General features: G+C 47.3%; 1 protein-coding gene across 3 annotated transcripts; it reads right to left on the bottom strand.

The window, feature by feature from the left end:
• Positions 1–3,115: 3,115 nt before the first annotated feature.
• Positions 3,116–15,668, bottom strand: EEF1G (eukaryotic translation elongation factor 1 gamma). 3 transcript variants are annotated; one of them, XM_025445741.3, is made up of 10 exons: positions 15,487–15,668; positions 14,219–14,377; positions 13,444–13,507; positions 13,146–13,288; positions 12,453–12,596; positions 9,974–10,103; positions 9,465–9,669; positions 3,827–3,999; positions 3,600–3,724; positions 3,116–3,362 (listed from the first exon to the last, which is right to left on the bottom strand). In XM_025445741.3, exons 1-10 carry the CDS (start codon positions 15,496–15,498, stop codon positions 3,204–3,206), a joined length of 1,314 nt encoding a protein of 437 aa, XP_025301526.1. In that variant the 5' UTR covers positions 15,499–15,668; the 3' UTR covers positions 3,116–3,203. The 3 variants fall into 3 exon arrangements, with proteins under 3 accessions (XP_025301526.1, XP_048952435.1, XP_048952436.1); XM_049096478.1 differs by having other exon boundaries at positions 15,292–15,513; XM_049096479.1 differs by lacking the exon at positions 15,487–15,668 and adding an exon at positions 14,486–14,542.
• Positions 15,669–15,680: the final 12 nt, after the last annotated feature.

The following is a 15,680-nucleotide window of genomic DNA, read 5'->3' as shown; positions in this document are numbered from 1 at the left end:
AACCCATCTGATGAGGAGGGAAAGTTCTGGGTCCCAAGGACAAAGAGTGCTGGTTGCCATGAAAACCACAGTATTGATTTCAGAAATGGCTGGGTGGATCCTCCAAAACACTTCATTCCTCTCCCTTCAACATTCTAGACCCTTCCCCCACCTTTGAAAAGAGGAAGTGGCACATTTGGGGCATGTGGGCAGCTGGTGGGATGGGCCCGACCCAGTGTGCAGAGCAGCTGTCCAACTCCAGCTCAAACAGGACATGAAAAAAACATGACAATCTACGTCTTTATTGGAAGAACTTTAAAGGCTTGAGTTTTTAATAAGTGATTTAAGCAGAAGCACCAACAAAGCTATAATAAATAGCTGCTTATAACCAGTATCTACCAGTTTCTATACAGGCTGAACCAAGTCTCAGGCGTTCCCATTCACACGCTGGGTTTGGCAAAGATTTCATCTGCAGTGATGACACCATGGAGCTAGAGAGTATCATGCTGAGGGAAATAAACCATTCAGAGAAAGGCAAATACCGTATGATTTCACTCATATATGAAATTTAAGAAACCAAATGAACAAAGGAAAAAAAATGAACAAAAAAAAAATGAACAAACAAAAACAAAAAAAAGAGACCAAGAAACAGACTTTTAATTGTGGAGAACCAATGGTCACCAGAGGGCAAAGGAGGGGAATGGGGGAAACAGGTATGATGGGGATCAAGGAGGACACCTGTCTTCATGAGCACCAGCTGATGTAGGGAAGTGTGGAATCGCTATATTGTCCACTGGAAACTAACATTACCCTGTATCTTAACTATGCTGAATTAAAGAGTTCATCTGCAGTCAAACGCACCTGAATCCAGACCCCTCTCCTCTCTCCATCTTCCTTTCGGGATATGCTAAGCATTTGCCCAGTAAGCAAATAAATGGTTTCTTCCATCTTACTCTAGTTATCAACATCGTACCCTGTTCTCGGCCCAACCCACTCAGGGTCCCTTCCCTACCCTTCCCTCCCTGGGACGCCGGCCCCAGCCGGCACGCACTGCCGCATGGGCGCCGGGATGCCAGCTGTAGGTGGTGCGCGGGTGGCACGAGCCTCCCAGGCATGTCAGGAAATGGGCCCAGCAACCAGAGACACCCCTTGGCGCAGGCGCTCACTGGCTGCCTGGGTGAGCCAGAGCCAAGCAGGGCCGGGAGGAGCAGGGAGCCAGGCAGAGCTCCAGCAAGCACAGGGGCCCCAGCCAGGATCAGATGGGGTCGGGGAGGGTGCCAGTCCCCAGCCTGAGGCTGTACGGTGACTCAGGCCTCCCCTGGGCAGGGCAGGGCAGACCAACCAACTCCAGATGGACCTCTCCTCTTACCCCGCCCCCACATCTGCCGCTAGAAACTCCTGTTAACCTCTTTCTTGCCCACCAGGGCAGAGAAGAGGCCCTCTGGTTCCAACCACTTTGGAGGCCAACAGCCAGCCTGGCAGAGGCCACCCACCCCACCTCCGTTTGTGGGCACTGCCCCTCCCCCAAGCACAAGCCTGGCCACATCCAACAACCTGGCCACCCTCCTCTGCACCAAACCGCCAGACCTTGAGGCTTGAGGCACAGGAGGCAGGACGTGCAGATGAGTCACTCTTCCTGCAGTCAAAGGAGGCTGGAAGGCTGGGTCCATCAGACCCGCCCAATCCACATGGGGCGCCAGGCCAGCTGCTGCCCAAGCTCTAGCCTACCCTGAGGAAACCCTTTTCGACAACAGGCCCCAGTCCTGGGCCTCTCCGACCTGCCCCTTCAAACCTTCCATAACTTGGTCTCTCCCAACTAAATCTTCAGCTCCTGGGAAGGTCAAGGATACCAGGAAGGGGGTGAAGATTACGAAAGCAAAGGACCAGGGAGGTGTGGTGGGAAACGGAATTTGTGAAGGGAGTCTGACAGGTTAGGTGAGGCCCCAGCCCAGCCAGCAACTAGCACTTTTAAATCCTAACCAAGAGCAGCATGGAATGCTTGGAAGCAAGACAGGTGGCAAGTTTGGATCCAACCCAAGATGACCTGCCAGGGAGCAATCCCTGAGCAAGAACTAGCCCATCCTCACCCAGCTGGATTCCACATCGCAACTCTGCTCCACCCACTCTTCCCAGAACCCCAACTATGTCCAAGTACCCAGCTAGATTACAGCCTTACCCTCTCCCCAGCCACCAGACCGTCTGTACCTACAAAGATCAACTTCCCCTCCCTAGCTAAGCCCTTCTCTGTGCATGGACTAAGAGGGTGGCAGAGAAAGAACACGTATAAAACCATAAACTAGAGACCAAAGGTTGAATCATGACTGCTTTTGCCTATGCCTCAAAATGTGAATTGAACTAGAGCTTTCCAACTTCCTCTAAACTGTTAATACCAGGGAGACCCTCAATGCTCTTCAGAAAAAATACAAAAAAAAAAAAAAAAAAAAAGACAAAGTAGAACAAGAATCTGTGAAAAGAACATAATAAAAATTAAGCCTAAGAGAAAAAATAGTACCCCCAGGTCTGAGAAGGGTTCTCATGTGGCTATTAGGACTCCTCTACATTCCAGGAAACAGCAAGGCCCATTTAGATTCTGGGCTCCAGTGAGTTCCCACTGGGTTCAAAATCCTGTCACCACAAGTTAAGTCCCTTAAATCTCTGAACCCCACTTCCTTGTGAGAAAGCAGAAATCCCCCAGAAATGATCCGCAGCCAAGTTAGGGCCCACAGGCCAGTGCCCGTTCTAGGTAGTAGGCTGGTACTGTGCCTGGTACTCCTGCTTATCTGAACTTTCTACCCAGACCCTTGATGCTACCTACCTCCCAGGGCAATCTGAGAAACACCATGAAGTTCCTCCACACACAGTGTGCTACCATACTTTAGCAACCTGGTCCTGCAGACTCAGGTAGTTACAAAGCTCTGTGTCACCAACCACCCGAACTGCACCCAGTCTTTCTCAGCTAGGCTAGAAGACAGCCATCACCGTACAGGCAGAGCATATAAAGTCGAAAATGAGGCCTCTGTTTCTGCTCTTCTGAAGACTTCTTTTTCCTGCAAAGGGAGGTATGCAAACCTAGAAAACACCCTGCTTCAACACTCCCCTTTGAAGAAGCCATCACTTAAAAAGGAGGCGGGACAGGTTAAGGGTTCAATGTTCAGTTTCCTTTAATGACCCCCATCTCCCTGAAGGGCAGGTACAGGCAGCTAGGCGATGATGACAAGAGATGTTTACTTGAAGATCTTGCCCTGATTGAAGGTTTTGCCCACATGCTGGAAGGCCCCCTCCCAGGAAAAGTACTCTCGAACCAGCGTCTGGGTCTCCTCGCTGCCAGGATCCAGTTTCCGCCACGTATAGGACTCGTAGTCCACCTGCCAATCTGGACTCAGCTGGGGAGAAAAAGCCAGGTTAAGAAGCGTGTGGTCCAATCAGATCCTGCCCCACACCTGTTACTTCCAGCTCAGCCACATGTCATCAGATCCTAAAACGCCTGTGACTGTGACAGTTCCTCCTGTACACATTCCTTGAACTCTCCTGAATGCCCATAAGCACAAGAATGAGAGTGTGCTTCCCATCTCCTTGCCCCACCCTAAAGAGAGCAACTCCTCCCCTACTCCTTTCCTCACCGGAAAGGCAAGCTCCTGGCCTCGGAAGACCCAGACTCCAGAAATGGAGCTGCTGTTGTTGGTTCCAAAGAGGATGACACTGGCAAAGGCATTCTTCCTCAGCTTGTCCAACCGTTGGAACATTCCTGACAGGGCCAAGGGAGAACAGAATCACAGTGGGTACAGCCTTCAGAATCACAGCACCCACTGCCTTGGCCTCCCCCTCCCTCAGCCCACCCTCTTCTCACCAGTGATGAGGTTACAACTCATAAAGGTCTGAGTGAGCTCCTCAGGGAAGCGGTACTCAGCGTACCACAGGGACCAGCCATCCTTATCGAAGTGCTCCCAGAAATACGGCAGTGCCACAGTGAGAGTGTCCTCATTGGAGTACTTGCGCTTAAATTCGTCCAACACAAAGGTACTGAATGGAGAAAAAAAGGCAAGATCGATGAGAAGAAGGTCCTACTGAGGCAACAAAGAGTCGCCAGGCTAAGAGAAGCTAAGGACGAATTTCACTTAAAATGTACTGGTTTAAAGGAAGAGCTCACTGGACTGGCAGATGGGTACAAGCTTGTAACAGAAGAAAGCTAAGGGCGTAGGAAGAAGGGCCTAGGCCACTCCTCTGCTCTCTCTCTGCAGTCTTAAGTAGGCTAAGCTCGAAGACAGTGGGACACCACACACACACACACACCCCCAGGGCCTGAGGGAGACCTGACCCAGGAAAAACACAGCAAACTGCTGCCCCCTGGTGGAAACCCAGAATGAGCGCTCATCCTTCCTGGCTAGCCCCTAGCCCCCTGGCTCCCTCCAGGGCCCTTTCCCACTGAGTCACAGTCCCTGATTCACCCAAGTATCTTCCCCTACCACAGGCCTCTTCGGGTTACACACACTACAATGACAATGGAAGCAGCAAATGTTCTCAAAGAACCTCCGCCCCAGACTTTATACGGGTGGCCTTGAGTCACTGTGCCCAGGAACAAGCCCAGATGCTGAAAAGCCCTTAGGTTCAGCTGATCTTTGAGGCAACCTGGCACACTACACTGAGAAGGCTCAGCTATAGAGTTCCTCCCCTCATGGTAGGGGTTCTCTTTTTTTCTTTCCAGTTATAAAACCACATGCTGACTGAAGAAAATCATCTGCAATGCCAGTAAACAGAATTAATGTTTATGTACTTCCCGCTGGTGACTTCCCAAAGATGATGTATATAATTTTGTGCCTTATACAATTTGTTCATTTAACACTGTCCCCCTATCAGGGATTTTTTTTTTTTTTTTTTATTCATTTGAGAGAGATTACGAGCACCCAAGCACCCAAGTTAAAGCATAAGCAGGGGTGAAAGTCAGAGGAGGAGAAGCAGACTCTCCACTGAGCAGGAACCCCGATGTGGGGCTGGATCCCAGAACCCCAAGATCACAACCTGAGAAGGCAGACACTTGACCAACTGAGCCACCCAGGCACGCCTTACAAATGTTTTAATGGCTACATAATCCTCTACTGTAAAATGTGCCATAAACCTATTTAAGAAAACCCTAAGGATGCCTGGATGGCTCAGTGGTTGAGCCTTTGCCTTTGGCTCAGGTTGCAATACCAGAGTCCCAGGATCAAGTCCCACATCAGGCTCCCCACAGAGAGCCTGCTTCTCCCTCTGCCTATGTCTCTGCCTCTCTATGTGTCTCTCATGAATAAATAAATAAAATCTTTGGGGAAAAAAAAATTGGGATGCCTGGGTGGCTCAGTGCTTGAGCGTCTGCCTTCAGCTCAGGGCGTGATCCTGGAGTCCCTCGATTGAGTTCTACATTGGACTCCACTTGGGAGAGTCTGCTTCTTCCTCTGCCTGTGTTTCTGCCTCTCTCTCTCTGTCTCTCATGAATAAATAAAAGCCCTCGGGATCCCTGGGTGGTGCAGTGGTTTAGCGCCTGCCTTTGGCCCAGGGCATGATCCTGGAGACCCGGGATCAAATCCCACGTCAGGCTCCCAGTGCATGGAGCCCGCTTCTCCCTCTGCCTGTGTCTCTGCCTCTCTCTCTCTCTCACTGTGTGCCTATCATAAATAAAAAAAAAAAAAAAAAAAAAAAAAAAAAGCCCTCACTAAAAGTTTAATTGGACCAATTACTCATTAGTGTAAATGATGCTAACAAACCCTAGAGTTAGAAACCATTCCTTTCCCTCTTTCCAGATAAGGTTAAGTGGTGTGACCTGCCCACTATTACAATATAGCAAAGCAGAGGCTGCCCTTGAATCCTCGGTCCTGTGTTCTTTCCCAAATACACAAAGGAGACCTCCTCTGAGGTGCTTCCCCCTCAAGCACCCAAAAAAGGGACTCAGGGTTTTTCTCTTCATATCAGCCTCATCTGTTTGAACTTTAAAATTTATGACCATCTTGTATCCATTCCACCCCAAGTGAGGACAGGCTCTGAACAGCTTCTGGAAGGCCTTAAAAGAACTAGAACTGAAAAAAATAATAATAAAATTAAATTAAATTAAATTAAATTAAATTAAATTAAATAAATAAAATAAATAAAATAAAATAATAAAATAAAATAAAATAAAATATAAAATAAAATAAATAAAATAAAATAAAATAAAATAAAATAAAATAAAATAAAATAAAATAAAGAACTAGAACTGGGGCACCTGTGTGGCTCAGTTGGTTAAGCACTTGCCTTTGGCTCAGGTCACAATCTAACGACCCTGGGATCAAGCTGCGCCCATCAGCCTCCCCACTCAGTGGGGAGTCTGCTTGCCCTCTCCCCTAGCTGGTCCCTCTGCTCATCGCATTTTCTCTCTCAAATAAATAAATCTTTAAAAAAAAAAAAAAAAAAGAACTAGGGTCCCTGGATAGCTCAGGGGCTGAGCATCTGCCGTCAGCTCAGGTCGTAATCCCAGGGTCCTGGGATCAAGTCCCACATCAGGCTCCCCACAAGGAGCCTACTTCTCCCCCTGCCTATGTCTCTGCCGCTCTAGGTTTCTCACAAAGAAATAAAATCTTAAAAAAAAAAAAAAAAAAAAAAAAAAAGAACTAGAACTAACTCTTGAAAAATAACAGTCTTCAACTTTGAAGACATTACCTTTGTGATGTTAAAAATCCTGGGGAAGCGGGATCCCTGGGTGGCGCAGCGGTTTGGCGCCTGCCTTTGGCCCAGGGCGCGATTCTGGAGACCCAGGATCGAATCCCACATCGGGCTCCCGGTGCATGGAGCCTGCTTCTCCCTCTGCCTGTGTCTCTGCCTCTCTCTCTCTCTCTCTCTGTGACTATCATAAATAAATAAATAATTTTTAAAAATTTTTAAAAAAATAAAAAAATAAAATAAAAATCCTGGGGAAGGGATGCCTGGCTGGCTCAGCGGTTAAGCGCTTGCCTTTGGCCCAGGATCAAGTCCCACATCGGGCTCCCAGCATGGAGTCTGCTTCTCTCTCTCTGTCTCTCTCATAAATAAATAAAATCTTTAAAAAAAAAAAAGAAAGAAAGAAAGAAAAAAAAAAAACCTGGGGAAAAATCATCTTGGCAGCCAGATAGAGCACCATGGTAATAGGACAAATTGGTATTAACCAATATTCCCAAAAGGATATGTTTATTAAAGATTTTCAGTCTACTGGTGATTTATTTTCTGCCCAGAATATACAGACCTAACCTCTTGAAAATCTCTAGCTAACAAGTAATTAGATTTGTATTACAACAGCATATGTCATTCAGGTTGATTAATACAATTTATATACACACCAAAAAAAAAAATCTGTAAAGAGCAGCTGCATCTGGAGCTTCCTTGGTCTTGTATGAAGTACTTGAGTCAGACAGCCCAAGGGGCTTGGCTAAAGTTTAGCACCACCTTCAGCCCAGGGCCTAATCCTGGAGACCCAGGATCGAGTCCCGCATTGGGCTCCCTGCATGGGGCCTGCTTCTCCCTCTGCCTGTGTCTGTCTGTCTCTCTCTCATGAATAAATAAACTCTTTAAAAAAAAAAAAAAGTACCTGAGCCTAAGAGCTACACTCCAAGTTGCTCCCCAATTGGGGAAACAGCAGCTCCTACTGTAACCGTCTGGTGCTAGGATGCTTGTCATTTACAACTCTCCAAACCCCTATTATGGCCACCAGCAATGTGTACCTTCATGCTAGTTTGTCCCATTAAAAACCATTACAAGGAGCACGTGGATGGTTCGGTCAGTTAAGCATCCAACTTTGATTTCCACTCAGGTCATGATCTCAGAGCTATGAGATGGAGCCTCGTTTTGGGCTCTGCACTCAATGGGGAGTCTGCTTCTCTCTCCCATTCTCCCTCTGCCCCTCCCCCTACTCATGCACACACTGTCCCCTTCTAAAATAAATTAAATCTTAAAAAAAAAATTACAAAATGGCAGAGGGTGAACTCTGTTGAACCCTAACAGACCAACTAAGAAAGGCTGGATGGCTTTGGGTGGGTGAGAAAAGCAGGGAGTGGGTGAGAAAAGCTGGGATCAAGGACTCTGTGAAGTGGCCACAGACAAGACAGGTCTCCTAATGCTTGCAATTCTAATGAAAAACCTAGGGCATTAGCTGATGATGTGAGTAGTGCTAGATGTCCTGCTTTTTTTCACACTGAAAAGTTTCCTTTTACTGTATTCTTTTCTTCCAAGAACCCCAAACTTCATTAAAAAGGTTGGCAGTGGATAGGGGTGACAACCGTCCCATCTATTTCCTTTTCTTTTAGGGGTTTAACTCCAGCAATCTGAGAAATAATGAAGCAGACAGGCACTATGGAGTCATAGTCATCCTCGCTTCTCAGAGAGAATGTTTATACTGCCTTCATCAAAAGGGTAAAAATATAATAAAACAACACTGATGTGGTGTCACTGCTTCAGCAAAGGCAGCCCAGCAGGGTAGACATGAGGCTCTCTGCACCTTCTTATATTAGTTCTGAGGACTCTCAAATCTTATTGAGCATACTTAAGACCAGTCTACCTCCACACCCAATTCTGTGCCTGTCTACATTCTTTGCTGGAAAAGGAGTTCTTATCTTCCCAAATACTAGATATATTAGAAATTTCATTTCCACTTTTAAAATTCATCCAATTCTTGGAGCACCTGGGTGGCTCAGTAGATTAAGTGTCTGCCTTCAGCTCAGGTCATGAGGTCAGGTTCCCTGCTCAGCAGGGATCCTGCTGCTTTTTCCCTCTCCCTCTGCCCCTCCCCACCCAGCTTATAGGTGTACACACACTCTCTTTCTCAGATAAATAAAATCTTTTTTTTAAATGCTTGTGTTTTTTTTTTTTTAAGATTTTTATTTATTTATTCATGAAAGACACAGAGAGAGAGAGGCAGAGACACAGGCAGAGGGAGAAGCAGGCTCCACACAGGGAGCCGGACGTGGGTCTTGATCCTGGGACTCCAGGATCACACCCTGGGCCAAAGGCAGATGCTAAACCGCTGAGCCACCCAGGGATCCCCAAATAAAATAAAATAAAATAAAATAAAATAAATAATTAAAATAAAATAAAATAAATAAAATAAAATAAATAAAATAAAATAAAAAAAATAAAATAAAATAATTAATCCAATTCTTGAGGATAAACTTTCCTTGCAAACAAAACATCTTTTTTTTTTTTTTAAGATTTTATTTATTCATGAGAATACACAGAGAAGAGAGAGAGAGAGAGAGAGAGAGGCAGAGACATAGGCAGAGGGAGAAGCAGGCTCCATGCAGGGAGCCTGACATGGGACTGGATCCCGGGTCTCCGGGATCACACCCTGGGCTGAAGGTGGCACTAAACCACTGAGCCACCCGGGCTGCCCACAAAACATCTTTCAATTTTGTATGGACAACCTAAAATAGCCCTAGCTGTGTGAGGGGAACACACAGAGGCAAAAAGTGGCCTTTGGGAGTCCCATGTCCCCTACCCCCCAATATCATTACCTCTTGGGCAGGTGAGCAAAGGGGTCTTTGGCCTTTGGCTCAGCAGCCAGTGCCTGCTCACATTCATCCATTTCCTCCTCAGGAGCAGGGGCAGCAGCCTTCTTCTCCTCTTTCCGCTCAGCCTGGGGCTTCTGCTTCTCTTCCCGAGAACCCTTCTCTTTCCGTGGGGTGTCTTTTTTAGGTTGGCTCTCTGCAAACTTTTTAGCTGGTGCAGAAAAAGGGAGAGAAGTCAATATCCTCCCTCTTTCCATATGCCTCTAAAAGCAGGCAGTGAGCAGGGTAATGGAGGAAAACTGCCGGGCAGGGAACTAAGGGATCTAGGCCCTGCACTGCTCTGCCACCAGTTCCCTGTATGTCCTGAAGCAAGAACACAACCCTCAGCAACAAATATACGTGAACCTTATTTGTGGGTTCACATAACCCAAAAGCCTGATGGGAAATCAAGGGACTGAGACTGAGCCAACCAGCCCAGAGCCAGGCCATATACTCCTGTATCTCCACAGACTTACCATCAAACTGGGCCATCTTCTCACAGAGTTTCACCTCCCCCAAGACAGCCCGGAACTGGGGCTGGTTAATGCAGGTAAGGAACCAGCGGTTGGTATTGGGGAAGGCCTGGCGGAAAGAAGGCTCCAGGACCTGTCAAAACATAAGGGTAGAATAGAAGCAAAGGAGAGAAAGTTCTTGAGGAGTTTCAAGCCAGAGACATTTCTTTCTACACCAAAGCTCCAATCTTCCTCTCAATCCCTGAGATGGGAGCTCCCTAGTATAGTATACCATCTTACCCTGGAAGGGTACTTCCCATTTACCTTCCTCTTTTTCACTATACAGTCCAACTCAGCGGATACTCGATCCCATCCCCTCATTTACTATAAATCTACTTGGTAGACACGTTCATATGGTGCCTTACATCATTTACAAAACCATTTCATCTACACGTCCAATCTTTCTTTATTTCTTTATAATCTTATTCATGAGAAACACAGAGGGAGAAGCAGGCTCCTCACAGGGAGCCCAATGCAAGACTCAATCCCTGCACTAGGGATCACACCCTGAGCCCAAGGCAGACGCTCAACCGCTGAGCTACCCAGGCGTCCCACATTCCAACCTTTTATTTTATTTACTTATTTATGAAAGACACACAGAGAGGCAGAGACACAGGCAGAGGGAGAAGCAGGCTCCATGCAGGGAGCCCGATGTGGGGCTCGATCCTGGGACTCCAGGATCACACCCTGGGCCGAAGGCAGGCGCTAAACCAGGCGCTAAACCGCTGAGCCACCCAGGCCTACCCATTCCAACCTTTTAAATGTCACGTGTCAGGGCACTCGGGTGGCTCAGTAGGTTAAAAGTCTGCCTTTGGCTCAGGTCGTAATCCCAGCATGATCCCAGCATCCTGGGATGAAGCCCCACATTAAGGCTCCCTGCTCAACCGGGAGCCTGCTTCTCCCTCTCCCTTTGCCCTCCCTCCCTGCTCATGCTGTATCTTTTTGTCTCAAAAAAATAAAATCTTAAAAAAAAAAAAAGTCATATCAATAAAACTAAAGCAAATAAATAAAAGGCAGGGCAACACAGCTACCAATTACTCGTTTTACTAAGTAAACCACAATTATCTACATGATATATACTATTCACCAAACTTCAGAAGCTAAAGAATATTCAACAGTCAAAAAAAAAAAAAAAAAAAAAAAAGGCAAAAAAGTACTTCAGAATAACAAACTGTCCTTTAAACTTAGCTTTGTAAAAAACTCATTTACCATCTTTTAGTTTGCTAAGATTATATGGAAAATAATCTTGTCAAGAAGACGGAACAGAGCGGTCAGTTCTTTGGCTCTGGTTCTGCAGTACTGGGTTCAAACTCTATGCCACACTTACTAGCTACATTCCCTTGGGCCAGGTTCCATTTCTCCTCACCCATACAGCAGGTAAAGATTAAGATGATCCCTGCAAGGCCCTTGACACAGAGCCTGACACAAAGGAGATGCTTTTTTATTTTCCAATTACTGCACTACTATTCTGGACCCATATTAGTCCAATAGCTGCTTGGTCAGCAACATGTCATCTTCTTTAACCCAAAAACCTCAAAACTAATTACTACCATGCTGATTTTATAGCTTACAGAGGAGAAAAAAAAAAAAAAAAAAAGAACTCAAGGAATTCTCTCAAACACACACATCCCTCTACCTACAACTAGTAAGTAATGAAACTAAGAACTGAACCCAGCCTGCCTCCAAAAGATCTGGACACTGAAGCTACCAGACCTTCCTGTCTTTTTTTTTTTTTTTAAAGATTTTATTTGGGATCCCTGGGTGGCGCAGCGGTTTAGCGCCTGCCTTTGGCCCAGGGCGCGATCCTGGAGACCCGGGATCGAATCCCATGTCGGGCTCCCGGTGCTTGGAGCCTGCTTCTCCCTCTGCCTATGTCTCTGCCCCTCTCTCTCTCTCTCTCTCTCTGTAACTATCATAAATAAATACAAATTAAAAAAAAAAAAGATTTTATTTATTTATTCATGAGAGAGAGAGAGAGAAAGAGAGAGAGAGGGAGGGGGGGAGGAAGGGGGAGAGAGAGAGAGAGAGGCAGAGACACAGGCAGAGGGAGAAGCAGGCTCCGTGCAGGGAGCCTGACATGGGACTCAATCCCGGGACCCCAGGATCACGGCCTGGGCTGAAGGCGGTGCTAAACCGCTGAGCCACCCAGGCTGCCCGCCTTTCCTGTCTTTACAACTAAGCACAAGCACAGCTGGACCCCAAAAATACAGAAACAAACCACATCTCTTCTATCAAACAGAAACTCAGGAAACAGAACATTACCAAACTTCTCAGGAGGGAAGGTAGTCATGGTATTCAAACTTGGGATTCCTATAGACTAGTAGTTACCCGACACCCTTCACATCCAAGTCCTCAGCAGAATACAGGGTAACCTGGAAGACTTAATGGCTTAATTTCTAACCGCCCCCTATCCTCTGCCAACCTAATTCTTTATAAATGTCACCTGTTTATAGAGCCACAACAGGGTGCAGACAACTGTGATGTCAGCCAGTGTCACACGTTCGCCCACCAGAAAAGTCCTCGTCTTCAAATGAGTATCCAGGAGCCCCAGAATTCGCCTCACTTCCTCCTTTGCATTCTCTGTGGCCTATTGATTTAAAAGGATTCAAAACTTAATAGTGGATACCTATCCCTTTCCCTCTCCCCTCCAATGACAGACCTAAGGTAGCTATTTCACTTACAAAGTTCTGGCTCATCCCCATCTTCTTTCAATGGAGTCAGATTCCAGATCACTCCAAATGTATCACAAAGGAAGCTCTCAAGGTCAAATTTCCTCATGGTGCAGTCTGGATTAATTTCCCACTATATGACCTAGTCCTTTATCTTTGAATTTTAGAAGGAACCTTAGAAGTCACCTGATGTAACCACTCCCCTACCATTTGGGATAGCTTTTCTATAACAGAAATCTCTCCTCTGACCACTCATGACAGGCACCACCTCCAACTGGGTCTGTGTAACAAAGAACCCAGACACTATCAACAGCAGTGCTCCAAACTCATACCCCAAAGATTAGGTCTTTTATTATCCACAAATTCTTAGCATCTCCTTTTCTCAATCTATTTTATTTCTTGCTCCTTGACACTCAGGAGCTGATTTCATCCTGGGCCTTGGCTTCTCCCCAAGTTCCAAGGCTTACCTGCTTGTTGTGGTGCATGATGCCCAAGGTAGGAAACACCCAGGTACTGGCTGGGGGCACTATGTCGCTATCAGCAAAGCTCACCCACTGCACCACCTGGGCTGCTGCCTCTGGAGTATTTCCCCGCAGCTCCTCATTGCTCACTGCAGAGGCAGAACACAAAGGTCAGAACTTTGGGGTCAGGCCAACATCGATCCAAGTCCGTAAAAATTCTTCTCCTGTCCACTACAGCTCACCCTCATCCTCTCCTACCTCCTTCATTCCTGGTCTTCCCATTCCCACACCCACTGCAAATTACCATAGTAGGCAATGGCATTGCTCTCAAACACACAGAATCCATCGTCACCCTCAAATGCTGGAACCTGGGATAAAACAGTCAAAAGATAAAATTAAAAAAAAAAAAAAAAAAAAAAAAAAACGTTAGGTAAAACAATCAGGAATTACTCACCAGCCAATACTGGGATAAAGTTCTTACATAAGGCTGACAATCCTTACTAAGCAAACTACTGATATGAACTACTACAATCTGAAACTTAGGAACCAGAAATAAAATTTAAGTAACTTGGTATCCCTTACAATGTGAACTCACATGAGAAACCGCAAAGATTTAAATATTATCAACTGTTTATATAAAATCCCTCAATCAAATATGCAAAAGACCAAAAACCAAGTGTCATCTCTCTCCGTATTCTTGAAAGTATTGTGGTGCTCCCTGAACTGCATTTATCTCTTCTCTGTTTAGCATGGTTGTTTATCGACCTCGATAAGCCCTTTGGTTGGCTCATGGCAGATACTCGATATATTTGCGCTGAAAACAGCCAAAAACCATTCTCTTTCCCGCAAATACAAAGAAACTTGCGAATTTTATAACAAGCCACTGAACAGCTCTGCATCGTTTTTAACTATGTGTGAATCTTCACTTAACTCAAAGGAATTTTAAATCACTGAAATATATAAAGAGCAAATTATACAGAAAATTCCCTTTTAAAGGTGGAGACCATTTTCAGAGTGAGACCATCTCAGGACTCCCTGGGTTCTCAGGACCAAAGACCCCTCTCCACTTTTCTACTCACCTTGCCGGCAGGAAATTTACGGAGAAATTCAGGGGTGCGGTTGGTTTGGCCGAAGTGGAAGTGGGGTGGTGCGGAGAGCACGCGGACCTGAGCCCCGCTGTACTGAGCAGCAATGAGAGCCTTGAAGGCCCTCCAGTTTTCAGGATATGTGTACAGGGTCTGTGGGTGAAAGGAGGGGAGGGAACGTTAATGAGCACGAGGCTCTCAGTCGGAAATGTCACTTCCAGGGATAAATTCCCGGAGTTATTCCCAATCTGTTCAACTCACTTTTACTCCCCCTGGTGAACCACGCTCTCTAGTATCTGCCATGTGTAATCAGAGTCCGCTGAAATGCCCAAGACAGAACTACACACCAACTGCTAAATAAAGCGCTGACAGGTTTGACCTTCCCTAAGGACATCCCCAGAAGCATTCTCGTCTCCTCCAATATATCGTGGAGAAACCCAGAACTCGTAGTTCCCTCAGACTCCACCTGCCGACACATTCCTCCCTTCCTAGAGCTCTGGTTCATTCATTGATGGCTAACGAGTACCTGCCTACTCTACGACTGAGCCGCTCACCCCCTTCGAAAGCATCACTCCCCGTCTGTCTCTCTCTCTCTCACACACACACACACACACACACACACACACACGACCATTTCCAAGTTCCCCTCCGAAAAGCCACGGAGAAATCGAATGGCATCCTCTCCTCCTAAACCAACTCGGTCTCCCCCAAGAGCCATTCCTTCCCGTCCTGCGTCCCCTTCGTCCCTCCGGTCCTGTCCCGCAGTGAGTTCTGCCGTTGCTTCTCCTTCTGTTAACCGGCCACACGGTCTGGCTCCGCCGCCCGGAGAGCCCTCTCCCTCCCACACCTCCCCGCCGCACGACCCTTACCCGGAGACCGCCCTGCCTGCCCACAAAGACCCTCCTTTGCGCCCCGTCCCTGCTGCTCCCCCACAAAACGGTCGCAAAAGTTCTGTCAACCTGCCCGGATCCCACGTCCCGAGGCGGCAGTGAACCCGAACCCCCTTCTCAGGCCCCAGAAGACCAGGATCCGACATCTCCTGGCCGCTCTGCCCCAGACCCTTCCACCTCTTTGGCCTCCAAGAGCTCCAGCCTCAGCTCCCCGCCGGGGCCTGGAAGCCTTGCTCTCCCAACAGTACGGTCTCCAGACCCAGGACCAGTCCCTCGCTCGGCTCCAGAACTTCTCTGACGCCGGAGGGCTCCACTCGGGCAGAGGATGGCGTCGGATACCGCGACCTGGATCTCCGGAGCCGGCAAACTTACCCCGGCCGCCATGGTGATTCCGCAGAGAAAGGGGGTGGGGCGCTCGGCGCTGCCGCAAAGTAAGCCGTCGGGGAGAGGAGGGGGGAGGGGAGAGCCGCGGAGGAACAGCAGCCGCAAAGCGAGGACGGCACAGAAGGCATACGCACGACAGCTCTACACCCCGCCGCGGCTGAATTGCAGAAAGAAGGGGGTGG

The sequence above is a fragment of the Canis lupus genome, chromosome 18, assembly GCF_003254725.2.
Source record: "Canis lupus dingo isolate Sandy chromosome 18, ASM325472v2, whole genome shotgun sequence".
NCBI classification, from domain to species: domain Eukaryota; kingdom Metazoa; phylum Chordata; class Mammalia; order Carnivora; family Canidae; genus Canis; species Canis lupus.
The sequence above is the reverse complement of the archived record's forward strand: the minus strand, read 5'-3'. Positions and strand labels throughout refer to the sequence as shown.